The sequence below is a fragment of the Lissotriton helveticus genome, chromosome 1_1 (genome assembly GCF_964261635.1).
Source record: "Lissotriton helveticus chromosome 1_1, aLisHel1.1, whole genome shotgun sequence".
In the NCBI taxonomy this organism is placed as follows: domain Eukaryota; kingdom Metazoa; phylum Chordata; class Amphibia; order Caudata; family Salamandridae; genus Lissotriton; species Lissotriton helveticus.
The window spans coordinates 352,585,878-352,599,283 of NC_136057.1; the positions used below are offsets into that span (position 1 = coordinate 352,585,878).

The 13,406-nt window shown below is 45.8% G+C and overlaps 1 protein-coding gene across 2 annotated transcripts in view; it reads left to right on the plus strand.

Moving 5' to 3' along the window:
- USP18 (ubiquitin specific peptidase 18) overlaps positions 1 to 13,406 on the plus strand; it is a 204,968-nt gene that overhangs the window by 178,546 nt on the left and 13,016 nt on the right. For both annotated transcript variants that reach the window (XM_078673597.1, XM_078673596.1), the window contains exon 8: positions 3,242 to 3,412. In XM_078673597.1, the coding sequence (XP_078529723.1) occupies positions 3,242 to 3,412 (171 nt within the window). The remainder of the gene's footprint in view (positions 1 to 3,241; positions 3,413 to 13,406) is intronic.

Here is a 13,406-nt window from a genome sequence, read left to right on the forward strand (position 1 = left end):
GGCTGAGGGAGAGCGGAGTGACGCCGCAGCGGCAGGTAGATCAGTGGAGTTGGCACTTATTAGATTAGCTAAGCTAAGAATGGAAACAGAAGAGGAGTTAGCAATCAGAGCGGCTAAAATCTACACAGCAAACAGAGAAAAGTGTCATGAGGTTAGCGAAACGGTGGGTCGCACCCTAGCGGTACGGGCTAGACAAAAGGTCGCGGCAGGAGAAGTAAGGGAGATTAAGGATAGGGCAGGGAATTTAATCACCGATGTACAAGGGATTAGGGAAGTGTTTAGACAATTCTATATAGAGCTATATGATGAACAACAAGTGGAGGACCCTCGGGAAATAGCAGTTTACCTGAATAATATACCTGTGGTGGGCTTGGAAGAACAAGAACGGCAGAGGCTGGATACCCCCCTAGACTCAGAGGAGATAAAAGCGGCAATGATGAGTCTCCCATTTGGGAAGGCAGCGGGCCGGACCAGATACCATTGGAGTTTTACAAGGTTTTTTGGAGAGTCTTGGGCGAGGATTTGATAAATGTAGTACGAAAAGCACAGCTGGGAGAGTCTGTGCCAAGCTCCTGGGCCGGGGCGGAAATTGTCATTATTCTAAAGAAGGGGAAGCCATCTAATGAACCTGGCTCATATAGGCCCATAACCCTTATGAATGCCGACACAAAGATTTATTCAAAGGCTTTTGCAATAAGATTTGCAAGTGTTATAGGAGCGTTAGTTAGTGGTAACCAGCATGGTTTCATCCCAGGGCGGGGTACTACTCATCACACCCGAAAGCTTATTACGTTATTTGACACCATGGAAGTCACAGGGGACCCGATGGCGGCAATGCTCTTAGACGCCGAGAAAGCGTTCGATTGGGTCTCCTGGGATTATCTATGGTGTGTTTTAATTAGGGCAGGGTTTGGGGAGCACTATATAGGGACCCGGTTGCATCCGTTAGGGTAAATGCAAGCTTAACTTCGCCAGTCCAGGTTAAAAGGGGAACAAGGCAGGGGTGCCCATGCTCCCCTCTGCTCTTCGCAATGTATCTGGATCCACTGATTTGAAGGATGGCAATGAATGAGAGCATACCTCGGTTAAGAACATATAGGGGGGAGTGCAAGATACTTGCATATGCCGATGATGTGGCTGTTTGAACATCAAACCCCACGGAGGCTATCGTACAGGTGGAATTGGAGGCAAAAAGATTTGGCAAAGTGTCAGGTTACTCCTTAAACACCTCCAAAATGCAAATAATTAAGAATAAGAATGTGGTGTGTCAGGATCATCGGGTGGTTCGGGAAGGTACATATTTAGGGATTATAGTCACGGCGGAGCTAGATAGGGTAGTAGAAATAAACATCACCCCTATTATAACTAAAGTAAGAAGAGATCTGGATAGGCTCCATAATCTGCACTTATCACTACTTGGCCGAACAAATATAATAAAAATGTTGGTTCTACCAAAGTTCTTGTATATATTTAGGGCAATCCCATTGTTATTTAAAAATGTCTGGTTTAAGAATATAGAGGGTTTGATCAATAGATTTATATGGTCCAAAGGGAAAACTAGGAGAGCAATGCGGTATATGGCATTACCAAGAGAATGAGGGGGCTGGGCATTATCAGATGTGAAAATTTATTATTGGGCAGCTGCTCTCCAGTATATGGTTGGTCTGATAGGTGGGGCGGAGGCAGAAGGGGAGGATGACCTAGGAACTCTAGCAATTTACCCCTGCTGATGGGAGGAGAGGTGGAAAATGTGATGTTGAGACAATTCGACTCAAGTTACTTTAAGAGGACGTGTTTCAAGACGATTATGGCTGCACATAGTATCTGGAAGGCTTTTAGTAAGAAATATGGCTTAGGTAGATACAATAGATACACCAGAATGATAGATAATCCAGCATTCCCTCGAGATATTTTTTCAGACGCGATATTTAAAGAATGGGCTAGAAAAGGAATCACAAAGATTGGGGATGTTATGGGGACACAGGGTATTTTACAGTTTTCTGAGATTCAGTTAAAGTATGGGGTGGATACAAGGCAGTTCTTTAAGTATCTGCAAGTAAGAAGCTTTTTGACTAATAAAACAGGGGGGCCTATGCGGTTTGCAAAAAATGCTGTAATGGAGGTGGCACAGGGTGGAATAAGCTGTACTATTAAGCGATTTTACTATGAGTTAATTGAAACTAAGCAGGATGACTTGGAGAAATGGGCGGATAGCTGGGCAAGTAAGTTGGAGGTAGAAAGGGATTGTTTTAAGGCCTCACTAGAAATGGGCATGAATGTTTTGTGTTCTGCAGCCCTTCAGGCGCAGCATTACAAAACATTGTATCGGCTATATTATACCCCAGCTAAGATAGCACAATGGGGGGGAGTATCGGGGATTAACTGCCCTAGATGTGGAAGTTTACAGGCGGATATTATCCATATGTTTTCAACATGTCCACATCTCTGTACGATTCTGAAAGGGATTGAGACATTTATACAGAGGGCACTAGTCATACCAATTAATTTAACGCCTCCAATAATTATGCTGGGCGTGAATGCGGACGGTACCATGAGTGAAGACGGGTACTTTGTCTTTGTGGCTATGGCAGTATTAAGACTGTGTATAGCTACAGTATGGCTCGACCCAGTGCCACCGACGTTTCAGCAGTGGCTAGCCAGGATACTTAGAATATATAGCTTGGAAAAAGCAATCTATGCTAGAAAGGGAATGAGGGGGAGGAGGCTTGGATTAAAAATTTGGGAGCCAATAACTAGGTGGTAGGATGAGAATGATGATAATGTTATTTAGTTCTCTACCCTCTCCTTTCCTTTTATTTTTTATTTTCCTTTTTTTTCCCCTCTTCTCCCCCATCTTTCTGTATGGATAAAATACGAGTTGAGGAGAAGGTAGCAGTGTTTGAACTAGAATAAGGAAAGTAGAATATATATTGAGATCTGCCATGTATTGTTCAATTTTCTTCTGGGTGTCACTGTATTTGTTTTTTGGTTATGTATGTATATGTAATTTTTTCTTTGTTGTGCTGTGCCCTTTACCCTAAAAAAATGGGGGGGAAAAATCTCAATAAAAATATATATAAAAAAAAAAAAGGAAATGCAAATGAAAATTGTTCTAGAGGTATGATTTGAGGTACTGATTTTAATGTATAGGTTTGACAACTTTCTACAAAATAATCTGCAAACAGTAATATCAAGTACCTTCAATATACCATTAAGCTGACTGTGTAGGACTCTCATTTAGGGTAGGAGAGTAAAGAGCCTGCCACAGACTTTGACTCTACACTTAAAGCGTCTGTCCTCCAGCAAGTCCTCCTGGGTAAAAAAGATCAGCCGCCGGATTTCCTTCCCATTGAACCTTGACCTCAGGCAGATCCTGAAAGCAGATGCTGTGTGCTGTGAGTCTAGGGAACAGGTATGTTGTCTTTATGCTACATTCATTGATTGTGAGTGAATGCCTGTTATGGAATGGACTGTCTCCAAATGCTTTACTGAAAATTGGACAGGAAGTGAAGCAAACAAATTCCTCAAATAAGCATGTTGTCTACATGTACTTAGAGGGTAATGATTTGCTGAAAGATTTTATCTGAAAGCTCCATGTTGGGCATCACCTACCATGTAGGGCCCAGATACAAGATGACCATTTCAAGCCTGTAGCCTTGAGCATGAATCCAGCTATCACAATGGTTTTTCCCTGAAATAAGAAATCCTGGTGCGGGAACACCGGGGCCATTACAATTGAGGGAGGGGGGGTTGTGGGGCAGCCTCCTACCAAGGTATACTGCTGCATTCAAGTTATAATTGGGACCTTGGAGTTAGCTCACTTATTCTTGTCAAAGTTTTCAAAATTGTTTACCTGGCAAGCATTGGTGCTTTCAAATATTACTGGGTGCAGGCTCTCTGCAGAAGAGTAGGGGATTCCCAACAAGGGAACAAACAACAGTCAGTCCTCGACAACGCACCCCCTGAACTTGGCCTGCACTCTGCTGAAACCCTCCTCACCAGAACAAAGACATTTGATCACATGAAACCAGATATGATCTTGCTGCATTGGTTACCACCCAGTTCCGATTTACCAAACAGGCAAAGCAGCCACATGCCTATGGGCCCCGCGTCAACGGATCAAAATAATATTAATTTGATCTTGAAAGAAAATTACAATCAAGTTGTCTTAAATAATTAAGAAAGCTTGTTTGCAATTTTCTTTCAATATCAAATTGAAATCTATATTAATTTGATCCGTTGTTGCGGGGTCCCTTAAAGGCGTGTTTAGTTTTGTTTAATAGAATTGGTTCATTAAAATTGTTGGTTGGTAAAATTGAAAACTTATTAGGAGATCATTTGCGAGGGGGCCCCTGAAGTTTCGACTGCCTAGAAGCCTTCGCAGGGTTTAATCTGACACTGCCAGTACCACCAGAGAAACACAGCGCTCACATGACCGGCCACATCCTATACTGTGCCTTGCATCTGAGCACCACTGAAAGCCTGGCCCACAAGCCGACCATCTCTGGAGGAAGTAGAGACCTAAGAGGAAACTCATCAACAAAGAAGAGATCTAACATTCCACACAGCGCACCTAAACGTTTGGATTCCCTCCAAACAGAGTAAATCCAGCAATCTCCCTCAAAAAGTTCAAAAAAGCCTCAAGAACTGTTTACGTGCTTACCTGTACGTTCTATACCGTCTATCAGACAGGAATCAACTCCCTGTGTTACATTTACAAACCTGATAGCAGTGTTTCGCTGTGCGAATCTTGCGACAACCTCTATGCGTTATATTTTCTTTGCTTCTTGATGGCATCCTATCTTTACCAATGTTTAAAGTGTCCTGGCAGCTGACTTAGAATCTTGCTCGTGTTATCCCATGAAACTGGTAAATATTTTGAAAATGTTGAGATTGAAAGAACTGCAGAATATTAGAGAATTTAGTTTTGATATAGGGCATACCATAGGGGTGTTGCAGCTCTTTAAATTTTTTTAGGAGAAATATCTATGCAGTCAGCAAGAAGTGCAATTAAACACAGGATACCCCTTGTACAAACAACTTTAATCAACTCTAACTGGCCCTGTATCGCAATAGATGGTCCACAGACCTAGATAAAGAACTGACGGACAAAGAATGGTGCATGATCTTAGAATATCCCAAGAAAATCCCACGTAACGCCAAATTTAAGTCTATTCAATATATGGTCCTAAATAGGTCATATCTCACCTCGCACCGGCTGCAGCGCATATTCCCAGCCACACAACATCACTGCCCCAGATGTGAGCTAGAAGATGCTGACTTACTACACATGCTCTGGCAGTACCCTGTGCTCGCATCTTACTGGTCAGAAGTGGTTACAATGGTCAAATCTACGGTTAGGATCCCTATCCCGGGCACACATGCAGTCTGCCCATTAGGGCTGAGTCAACGCCCTAAAATACAGAAGGTACAGCTTCGCTTTATAGATTTAGCACTACTTATGGACAAACGCTCCATTCCGATGCAGTGGAAGTCGGTTACACCTCCATCGCTCTATGGTTGGCACGGGGAGTTGGTGAGGTTGGGCAGCGCGGAAAGTGCTGCTATCCATAGGGAGGAAGCCCGGGGACTGCGAAAAAAGATTATCTTTCTGGACTGGGATATCATACTGGAACCGTTCAGGGCCCTGGCACCGCCACCAGTCCCTGCAGCGCGGGACTAATGGAAGGCTTACTGTCTAGGACCTTTTTCTCAGCTTACACTGTTAATGGTTCATACGTCCTGCGGAACAAACACTGTACAGTATGTATACTGGAATGTTTGTGTACAAATGTGTGCAGCTAGCGGACCACTCTGACAAATAAGTAGATGTGGGAAGGGCCGGACAAAATTGGGGAAGGGGGGAGGGATGGGTTAGTTTAATTATGCATTTCACTAACCTTCTTATGACACGGCAGCAGTGCTGAAATGCAGCAAGCAATGGACCACTTCGGGCTGCATCCAAACAGTATTTTCTTTCAAGCATGGACACAATAGGAAATGTAATGCTGATGGACACACACTGAACTACTATTGTAACCTTAACAGCCTTTTTTCATTACAGACTGTACGGCGACATTTACTGTAATTAATATATTTGTGTATTTGGTAATGGATGTTACTTATGGAAGAATAACAAAAATTTAATAAAATGTGTTATAAAAAAAACTGGCCCTGTATATTAGGGTGCCAGAGTGCCTTACGATTTAAGAAACAATGTATGTACGTTCATGAGGAAGCAGAGTGTAATATGAACAAGCTTGCTAGGTAAAAGAACAGAAGAAATCAGTAGTTTATTATGACATATAATTTGTATTGAAAGAGCATGTCTGAAATTTAGATAAAACTTATGAATCTTACCCAGAGTCTGTGGTTATTTCGCTAAGATATATGAGTTAGTTAGAAAACTTTTAATATCACCATCAACTAACTCATCTAATGGTCCATCGACCAGAGGAAAGAGTGTTGATCTGTGAAAGATTAGTTATGCAATATATTTGGTTTCGGAAATTTCAAGACTACGTGAAATTAACTAATTGACATCTAAGTGAAGTATAAAACTTGACCCCCAGCGGGTACCAAGAAAAGTGATGAAAAGGTGGGTAAATATGCATGGGCCTTGTTGAATTGTGTGGAATGTTGATCCCTGGCACATCCGCTGGATCACAAGTAACTGACAAATGGCAAATGTGTGCTATAGAAAAACTGAATTCACAGTGCAAACGCCATCATTTTCACATGGGAGAGATAAATCATTTAGCAGATACAGCAAATGACACAAACTCATTCAATAAATCAGTGCAAAATGAGTGGATAAATGAAGAGACAAAAAGAGTTTAGAGGCAAAATACATTTGCACAGCAATATGCAAAATATGTCAGAATAATATTTACCTATTTGAAATATTGAAAACCACCCCTCTGGCCAAAGGAATGGTGGGGGTCCCATGAGTTAGATTCAGGAGACAAAGACTATAGGACAGGATCAGGACAGGACAGATACTTACTAGACTTCTCTACAAACCCGACATACCACGGCACATCCCTCTCCTACACTCTCTCCATCCTTGATGTTCTTCCAGAATCTTCAAATCCAATCAGGCTGTCATTCGGATATGAATCTTCCCAGGCTGCTTTCTCCTCTCTTTTCTTGATCTTGCTCGACCCAGCTTCCCTCTCTCGACCCAGCAGAAGCAAGCTTCTCTGGGCTTGGCAATCGCATCACCAACCCACTATCTAACATTCTAAAGTCACTCTAGTTATAGTCTTCATTTCTGCATCTCCCACCCTCAATAGTTGCAATTATTAATAAAATACGGAATATGATGGGCTAGGAGAGTTTTCATCACACTATGCTGGCATATTCATTTTTATGAAGGTACCATTGTTTCGCAGACCCTTCCTCTTTAGCTCATTCATGCTTCCTTTCACATTCATATATTGTTGCCACTTTTAATAACAATTTCAATGCAGTCTCCATATGCGAGGCATACACGTCTTCACTTTCCCACATCTTGTGTCCTTGATATTTGGCAGCAGTTAATTTCTCCGGTCATTTGCTCATATTCCGAATCTACTGAGCACGCGCAATCTCATCGTCATTCGACTCCATTTTCTCTCCCTGTCATATGCGAAACAGGCCCAAATGCACACTATTGCTAAAAGAATCATAAATAGATGTTATTTTCTCAAATGGATAATTTTCACTGTTCACCACCCACTTCTACACTATCTATGTTATTATTATTTTTCTGGGCAAAAGCATTAACGTAAGCAGCTTTCTTTTTAGTTCAGGCAAACAGATGCTAGGCATGCGGTTCCGCAGGACCAAATGTTAGTCCTTCTTGGACATGCACAAAGATTTCCCTCCAAAAGCGAGTTAGTCACGTTATCTCTCAGTAATTCTGGATTGCACATGCGCAAAGTGGTTTTAGTCACATTGCACTTCCTTCCACATTAATTAAGCATGTGTAAAGCTTTCTTCCCACATGTCAGTGTTTGGTGTATATTAGTTTTGTCTCATCTACAACTTTTAATGGTTAGTAAAAGTTAATGAAGGTTTTGTTTCGAGCAAGTTTCGTTTTCTTGAATCCTTGCTCCATCACTTGGACTCTGTTCTGTGCCAAGCCTGTCTGTGACTGTGGCCTTTGCTAGGGGGATGTTTTGTGGTAAGTGTCTGCAGACAGGTACTGGTCCAGAAGAATGATCATGAGTGAGATGGCTGTTGGTTTTCCTTGTGGTTGATTTCCTTGGTGGCAGCTGGGTTCCTGCAATCGGCTAGTCAAATCCCTGTGGGGTTCTTGTATGCTTGAATTGTCATGTGGGTGCATCACAATGGGAGTGACCTTCATCAATGGCCAAAGTGTAGCCCCATCACTTAAGGTCTTGTAGGACTTTGTACTGCCCAGTGTGGATGGTTGAGCAGTGATATACGTGGTTGGTTGGCTTTTCATAATTGTTACTAACTGGATGGCCAGTTCTGTTGCTTGAACATTGGATTGTCTGCCTTGTCGGGCTTGGCCTCTCAGCTATTTTTATTCAGTCTGGCCCATTCAATCTGTTGCAGATCTGGCACTGTGTCATTCGCTTCCTCTATCTCCCTGATCCCTTGTTCCACTTTGTGGCTTCCCACTGTCCCAGTTTCTACCCCCACAATCCGGCCCGAGCTTACTGCCTGAAATACAGAACATACATGAGAGCTTGAATAGGAGCTATGTGCCATCAGCAAACATTCAGACTCTCTCTCCAGACTCATTAAGCAGAATAACGCAAGGTCATAAGTTAAGGTTGAAAAGGATGGCTGAAATACAAAAGAAACCCTACCCCTAACCTGAGATATGACGTTTCAAACAAAATATTACTTGTTGAGTACACCTGAAAATAAAGGATTCAAATCATTTAAATACCACACCACTAAAACCCACGGCTGAGACTTTCCCCAGTGAAGATTAAATTATCAGAGAAACATATGGTGACGGGTAGATAAGAGTTATTTAGTGATGTATGTGTGAGTCCTCTCATACAAATAAGTGTCTTTCCAGGGAGACAGTATATGTTAAGTGTTAAATCTGTTACAGGGGTCTTGATCCCAACAACCAATAGACATCCAAAGGTTGTGAAGGTATAGGACTTGATTGCTTTGATGTAAATGACAGCATTTCCACCACCTACTTTTATGGACCTGCTATTTGAGAGAATTAGATCAGTCAGAGGTTGTGAGGAGAGGGATCCATGCTTCAGTGTGCAAGGTCATGGTCTAGTGACTAACCAGTTAGGCCTTCTGAATTTGGCTCTTCCTTTCTATTAAACATTCCTCTAACAAAGTTCAGAGCTCTTTGTATTTTTTTGTGTTACATGTTTAAGGCTCAAGACACTAATACTCTGTTCGAGGCATGTGGGCTGCTAAATTCATATCTTGTGCATAGATCGCCGCCTAGTGTTGGGTCCGGATGATTGCACATTGTTGTCCTGGAAGAGTCTTCGAAGTATCACGAGATAGGTGGCTCCTCCCCTGGACTACAGTGCGCATGGGCATCGACTCCATCCCCAGATTGTTTTTTTCCGCCATTGGGTTCGGATGTGGTTTCGACGTCTCCGTGTCGGAACCGATAAACTTTGTTCTTAAGGCCAAAAGGCCTTCGTTACCAGCGTCGGTATTGTTTGCGCACGGTCTCGAGCGTCGTCCGACTCTCGGAGCCGGAACTCAACGGAGTCAAGTCACTCTTCAGACATCGAGGCCCTCTCGTCGCAGCAAGACCCGACAACATTACCATGGAGCGGAGCCCATTTAAATACTGCCCCATCTGTGGATCCAAATATCCACACATCGATGTGCATCCGGTCTGTAACAAATGCCTGTCACCGGACCACAACGAAGACAACTGTATGGCCTGCTCTCAATTCAGGTCAAAGAAGACGCTCAAGCATCGGCGCGCGGCGCGCCTCGAGGCCCAGCGAGCGGCACCGGCACCCGACGCCATATTCGACGACCCCGCGGTGGAAGGCAGTAGCCATTATCTCCAGATTTCGCCTCCAACGACGGAGGTCCAGTCCGATGCCGAGGAACACGTCGAAGGGCACGGCCAGGACACTGAATACGTCGAGGAGGTAGGGGACGACGAAGAAGTTTATGGGGCCGCGAAAGATAGCTCGGAGGAAGAGCTATGCCCCGAAGTCTATATGGTTCAGGCTCAGGTCACGGGATCGCCACTCGGCCTTACCCACGACCCCGCACCGCTATCCCCGGCCCCGCCTTCTCGCCCGGCCACGGACACTCAAGCGGAGCCGCCATTACCCGTATCGAAACCGAAACCGAAACCTTCGGTCTCTACGGCTCCTAAGATGGCCGACGTCCAGCCGAAATCGAAACCGAAACACACGGCTTCGACAAAAGACAAAATGGCCGACGTCCAGGCCAAATCGAAAACGAAACTACCGGACGCGACAACACCAAAAACAGACGACGTCCGGCAGACGATTTCGAAACCGGCTCCTTCATCGGCTCCGTCCTCCTCCGGCACACAGAAGTCGAAGAAGGTTGTCGAGACGGCAGCGCCACACAAGGTGCACAAGGACTCGTCCTCCAAGAAGGCCGTCCATCAAGAGTCGGCCTCTGTTGCTCCGGCACGGTCGTCGAAGTCGGTGCACACGCCTTCAGACGCTCCTACGGCGCAGCCAACTAAACGCCCAGTCGAACAAAAGTCGACTACAAGCCACGAACCGAAGGCCACAGGCACTACGCATCGGCACAAAGATGTCGACTCTGCAGCACCGGCGTCGGCGCCAAAGTCTACAAAGGACCCGCGCCACAATGCGGCTGAAGATTCGTCGACGCACATACCGTCGACACCGAGGGACTCCGACGCCACCGGACACCGGCCGTCGGCTACCACACCCTCCGCCTCCTTCACCGCGCAGGTCACCGACTCCCTGAAACGGATTCGGGAAAAAGCTTTGTCGACGACGGCTCCCACGCCGTCGGCTCCAAAGGAGGTGGACGCTCCTCAAAAGTCATCAGCCAAGCTGCTTTACACTCTTCCACCAAAGGTGCCACCAAAGGCGTTTGCACCTAGATCGGTGCCACAGACTTCGGCTCCTTCGGCGCTTCAAGCCTCAGATGACCAATCAGAGCATTATATCGATGCCCACACGGGGAAGCTGACCATTTACAAAAGAAAGATCACTTCCCAACCACTGGAATCATATGTTATTCCACTGAAGAAAAAGAGGACAGCACTGGCCAGTCCTGCCCTTATTGAGCCCATTCTACCACCACCAAGAAGGAGTCCATCACCTTCCCCAAACCAATCAGGGGGAGAGGATGATGAGGAAGACGACCAATACAATTTCCCAGTGGACAATGACCCTGATGTTCAGCAGGACACATATGACGATACTGGGGACCAAGGTGGACAGCACGTGGTACAAGATCCACAAGGTTTTGGGGCCCGTACATCTCCAACTGAGGATTCTGCAGCATTTAATGCTTTAATCGAACGGTCAGCAGCAAATCATGATGTAGACATGCATGCTGACCTGGTGGAGGAAGACTTTTTGTTTAACACTTTCTCAGTCTCAGAAAGAACTGTTAAAATACTTCCTATGCTCAAAGGTGTCCTTAGACATGCCCCAGAGATCTTTAACGAACCTTCCAGGGCAAGAGTGGTGAACCCACGTATCGAAAAAAAATACAGGCCAGCACCTGGGGATCCTGCATATATTCGAGGACAGTTGCCTCTGGACTCGTTGGTGGTCGCCAATGCCCGCAAGAGGGCAAACTCCCAAACTACGGGTGACGCTCCTCCCCCTGACAAGGAGTCGAAAGTGCTTGAGGCATCCGGCAAGAGGGTGGCTGCGCAGGCTGCCAATGTATGGCGTATAGCGAACACACAGGCACTATTGGCGCGTTACGATAGGGCGCATTACGACACCCTAGAACAGCTCCTTCAACATCTACCTCATGAGTATAAAGAAGCAGCCGAAATGCTCATACAAGAGGGGAAGCTTATATCAAACGCTGCAATAAAGTGTGCGCTTGATGTGGCAGACACGGCGGCTAGGGGGATTAACACTAGCGTCATGCTAAGACGACAAGCTTGGCTTCGTATATCTGGATTTAAGCCTGACATCCAAACTACAATCCTCAACCAGCCCGTCAATCCTGACAGACTGTTTGGCCCAGATTTAGACACCACACTTGAAAAGATTAAAAAGGACAACGAGACTGCTAAGTCCATGGGGGCACTTCAGTCCCAACAATTCAGAGGAAACACTTTTCGTCGCTCAGGAGCGCGTGGTGTTACCAGAGGACACTTGGGTCAACAATAACCCTGGGCGTAGTTCGCGGAGCCGCACTCCGCGGAGCTACGTGAAGACGCAGTTGCACTCCGCGACCTTCGCGTAGCTCCGCGGACATGCGTAGTAGCTTGCTAGACCCGTTCGCGCGCCGTTTTTCGTCTTCGGGAGCGCGGTGCGCGTGTTCGGGGCGCTGCCTGCATGCTCGAGATAGCTAGCGCGCTAAGTTACTCAAGAGGTTTGTCCCGCCCGCTTGCGTTCCCTTATTTCCAAAGTGCGTGATCGCGTCAAATATCGCGCGAACTTACCCCCGGCGCACGCGATAATGTTATTCAGCGCGCGAGAACTACGCTACGCACCGGATCGCGGAGTAATGGACAGCTTCGCGTTCTCCGTAGAACGCGGAGTTGCCAAAACTCCGCAAGCTCCGCGAACGGAGCGTAGTTCTTCGCCCAGGGTTAGTCAACAATCACAATTTACAAAGGGTGGTGCACCATCCTCCTACCCCAAGCAAGGTAGAGGGGGTTACAGAGGTAACAGTGCCAAGGGCAGAGGCAGAGGGAACAACAACTCCCGTTCCTCTGCCGCCAATAAACAGTGACTCTCTGTCACTGCCCCCCGACCATCCAACACCTGTCGGGGGGAGACTCCAGCAGTTCCTGCCAGTCTGGACATCCATCACCACAGACAGGTGGGTGAGAAAACTGATCCAATACGGTTATTGTTTGGAGTTAACATCCACTCCTCCCAACATTCCACCAAGACACCGTCCTATGTCGGCAGAGCACTTGCACTTATTGCAGCAGGAGGTCTTGGTAATGCTGCAAAAAGGCGCAATAGAGCTCGTACCAATGGAGGAGGAAGGCACAGGGGTCTATTCCCTGTACTTCCTCATCCCAAAAAAGGACGGATCCCTCAGACCTATTCTGGATCTACGCCCCCTCAACATGTATATACTGTCAGAACACTTTCACATGCTGACACTGCAACAAATTCTTCCCCTGCTAAACCAAGGGGACTTCCTGGCAACCTTGGACCTCAAGGATGCTTACTTCCACATCCCACTCCACCCATCCCACAGAAAGTACCTCAGGTTCACCATTCAAAACAAAC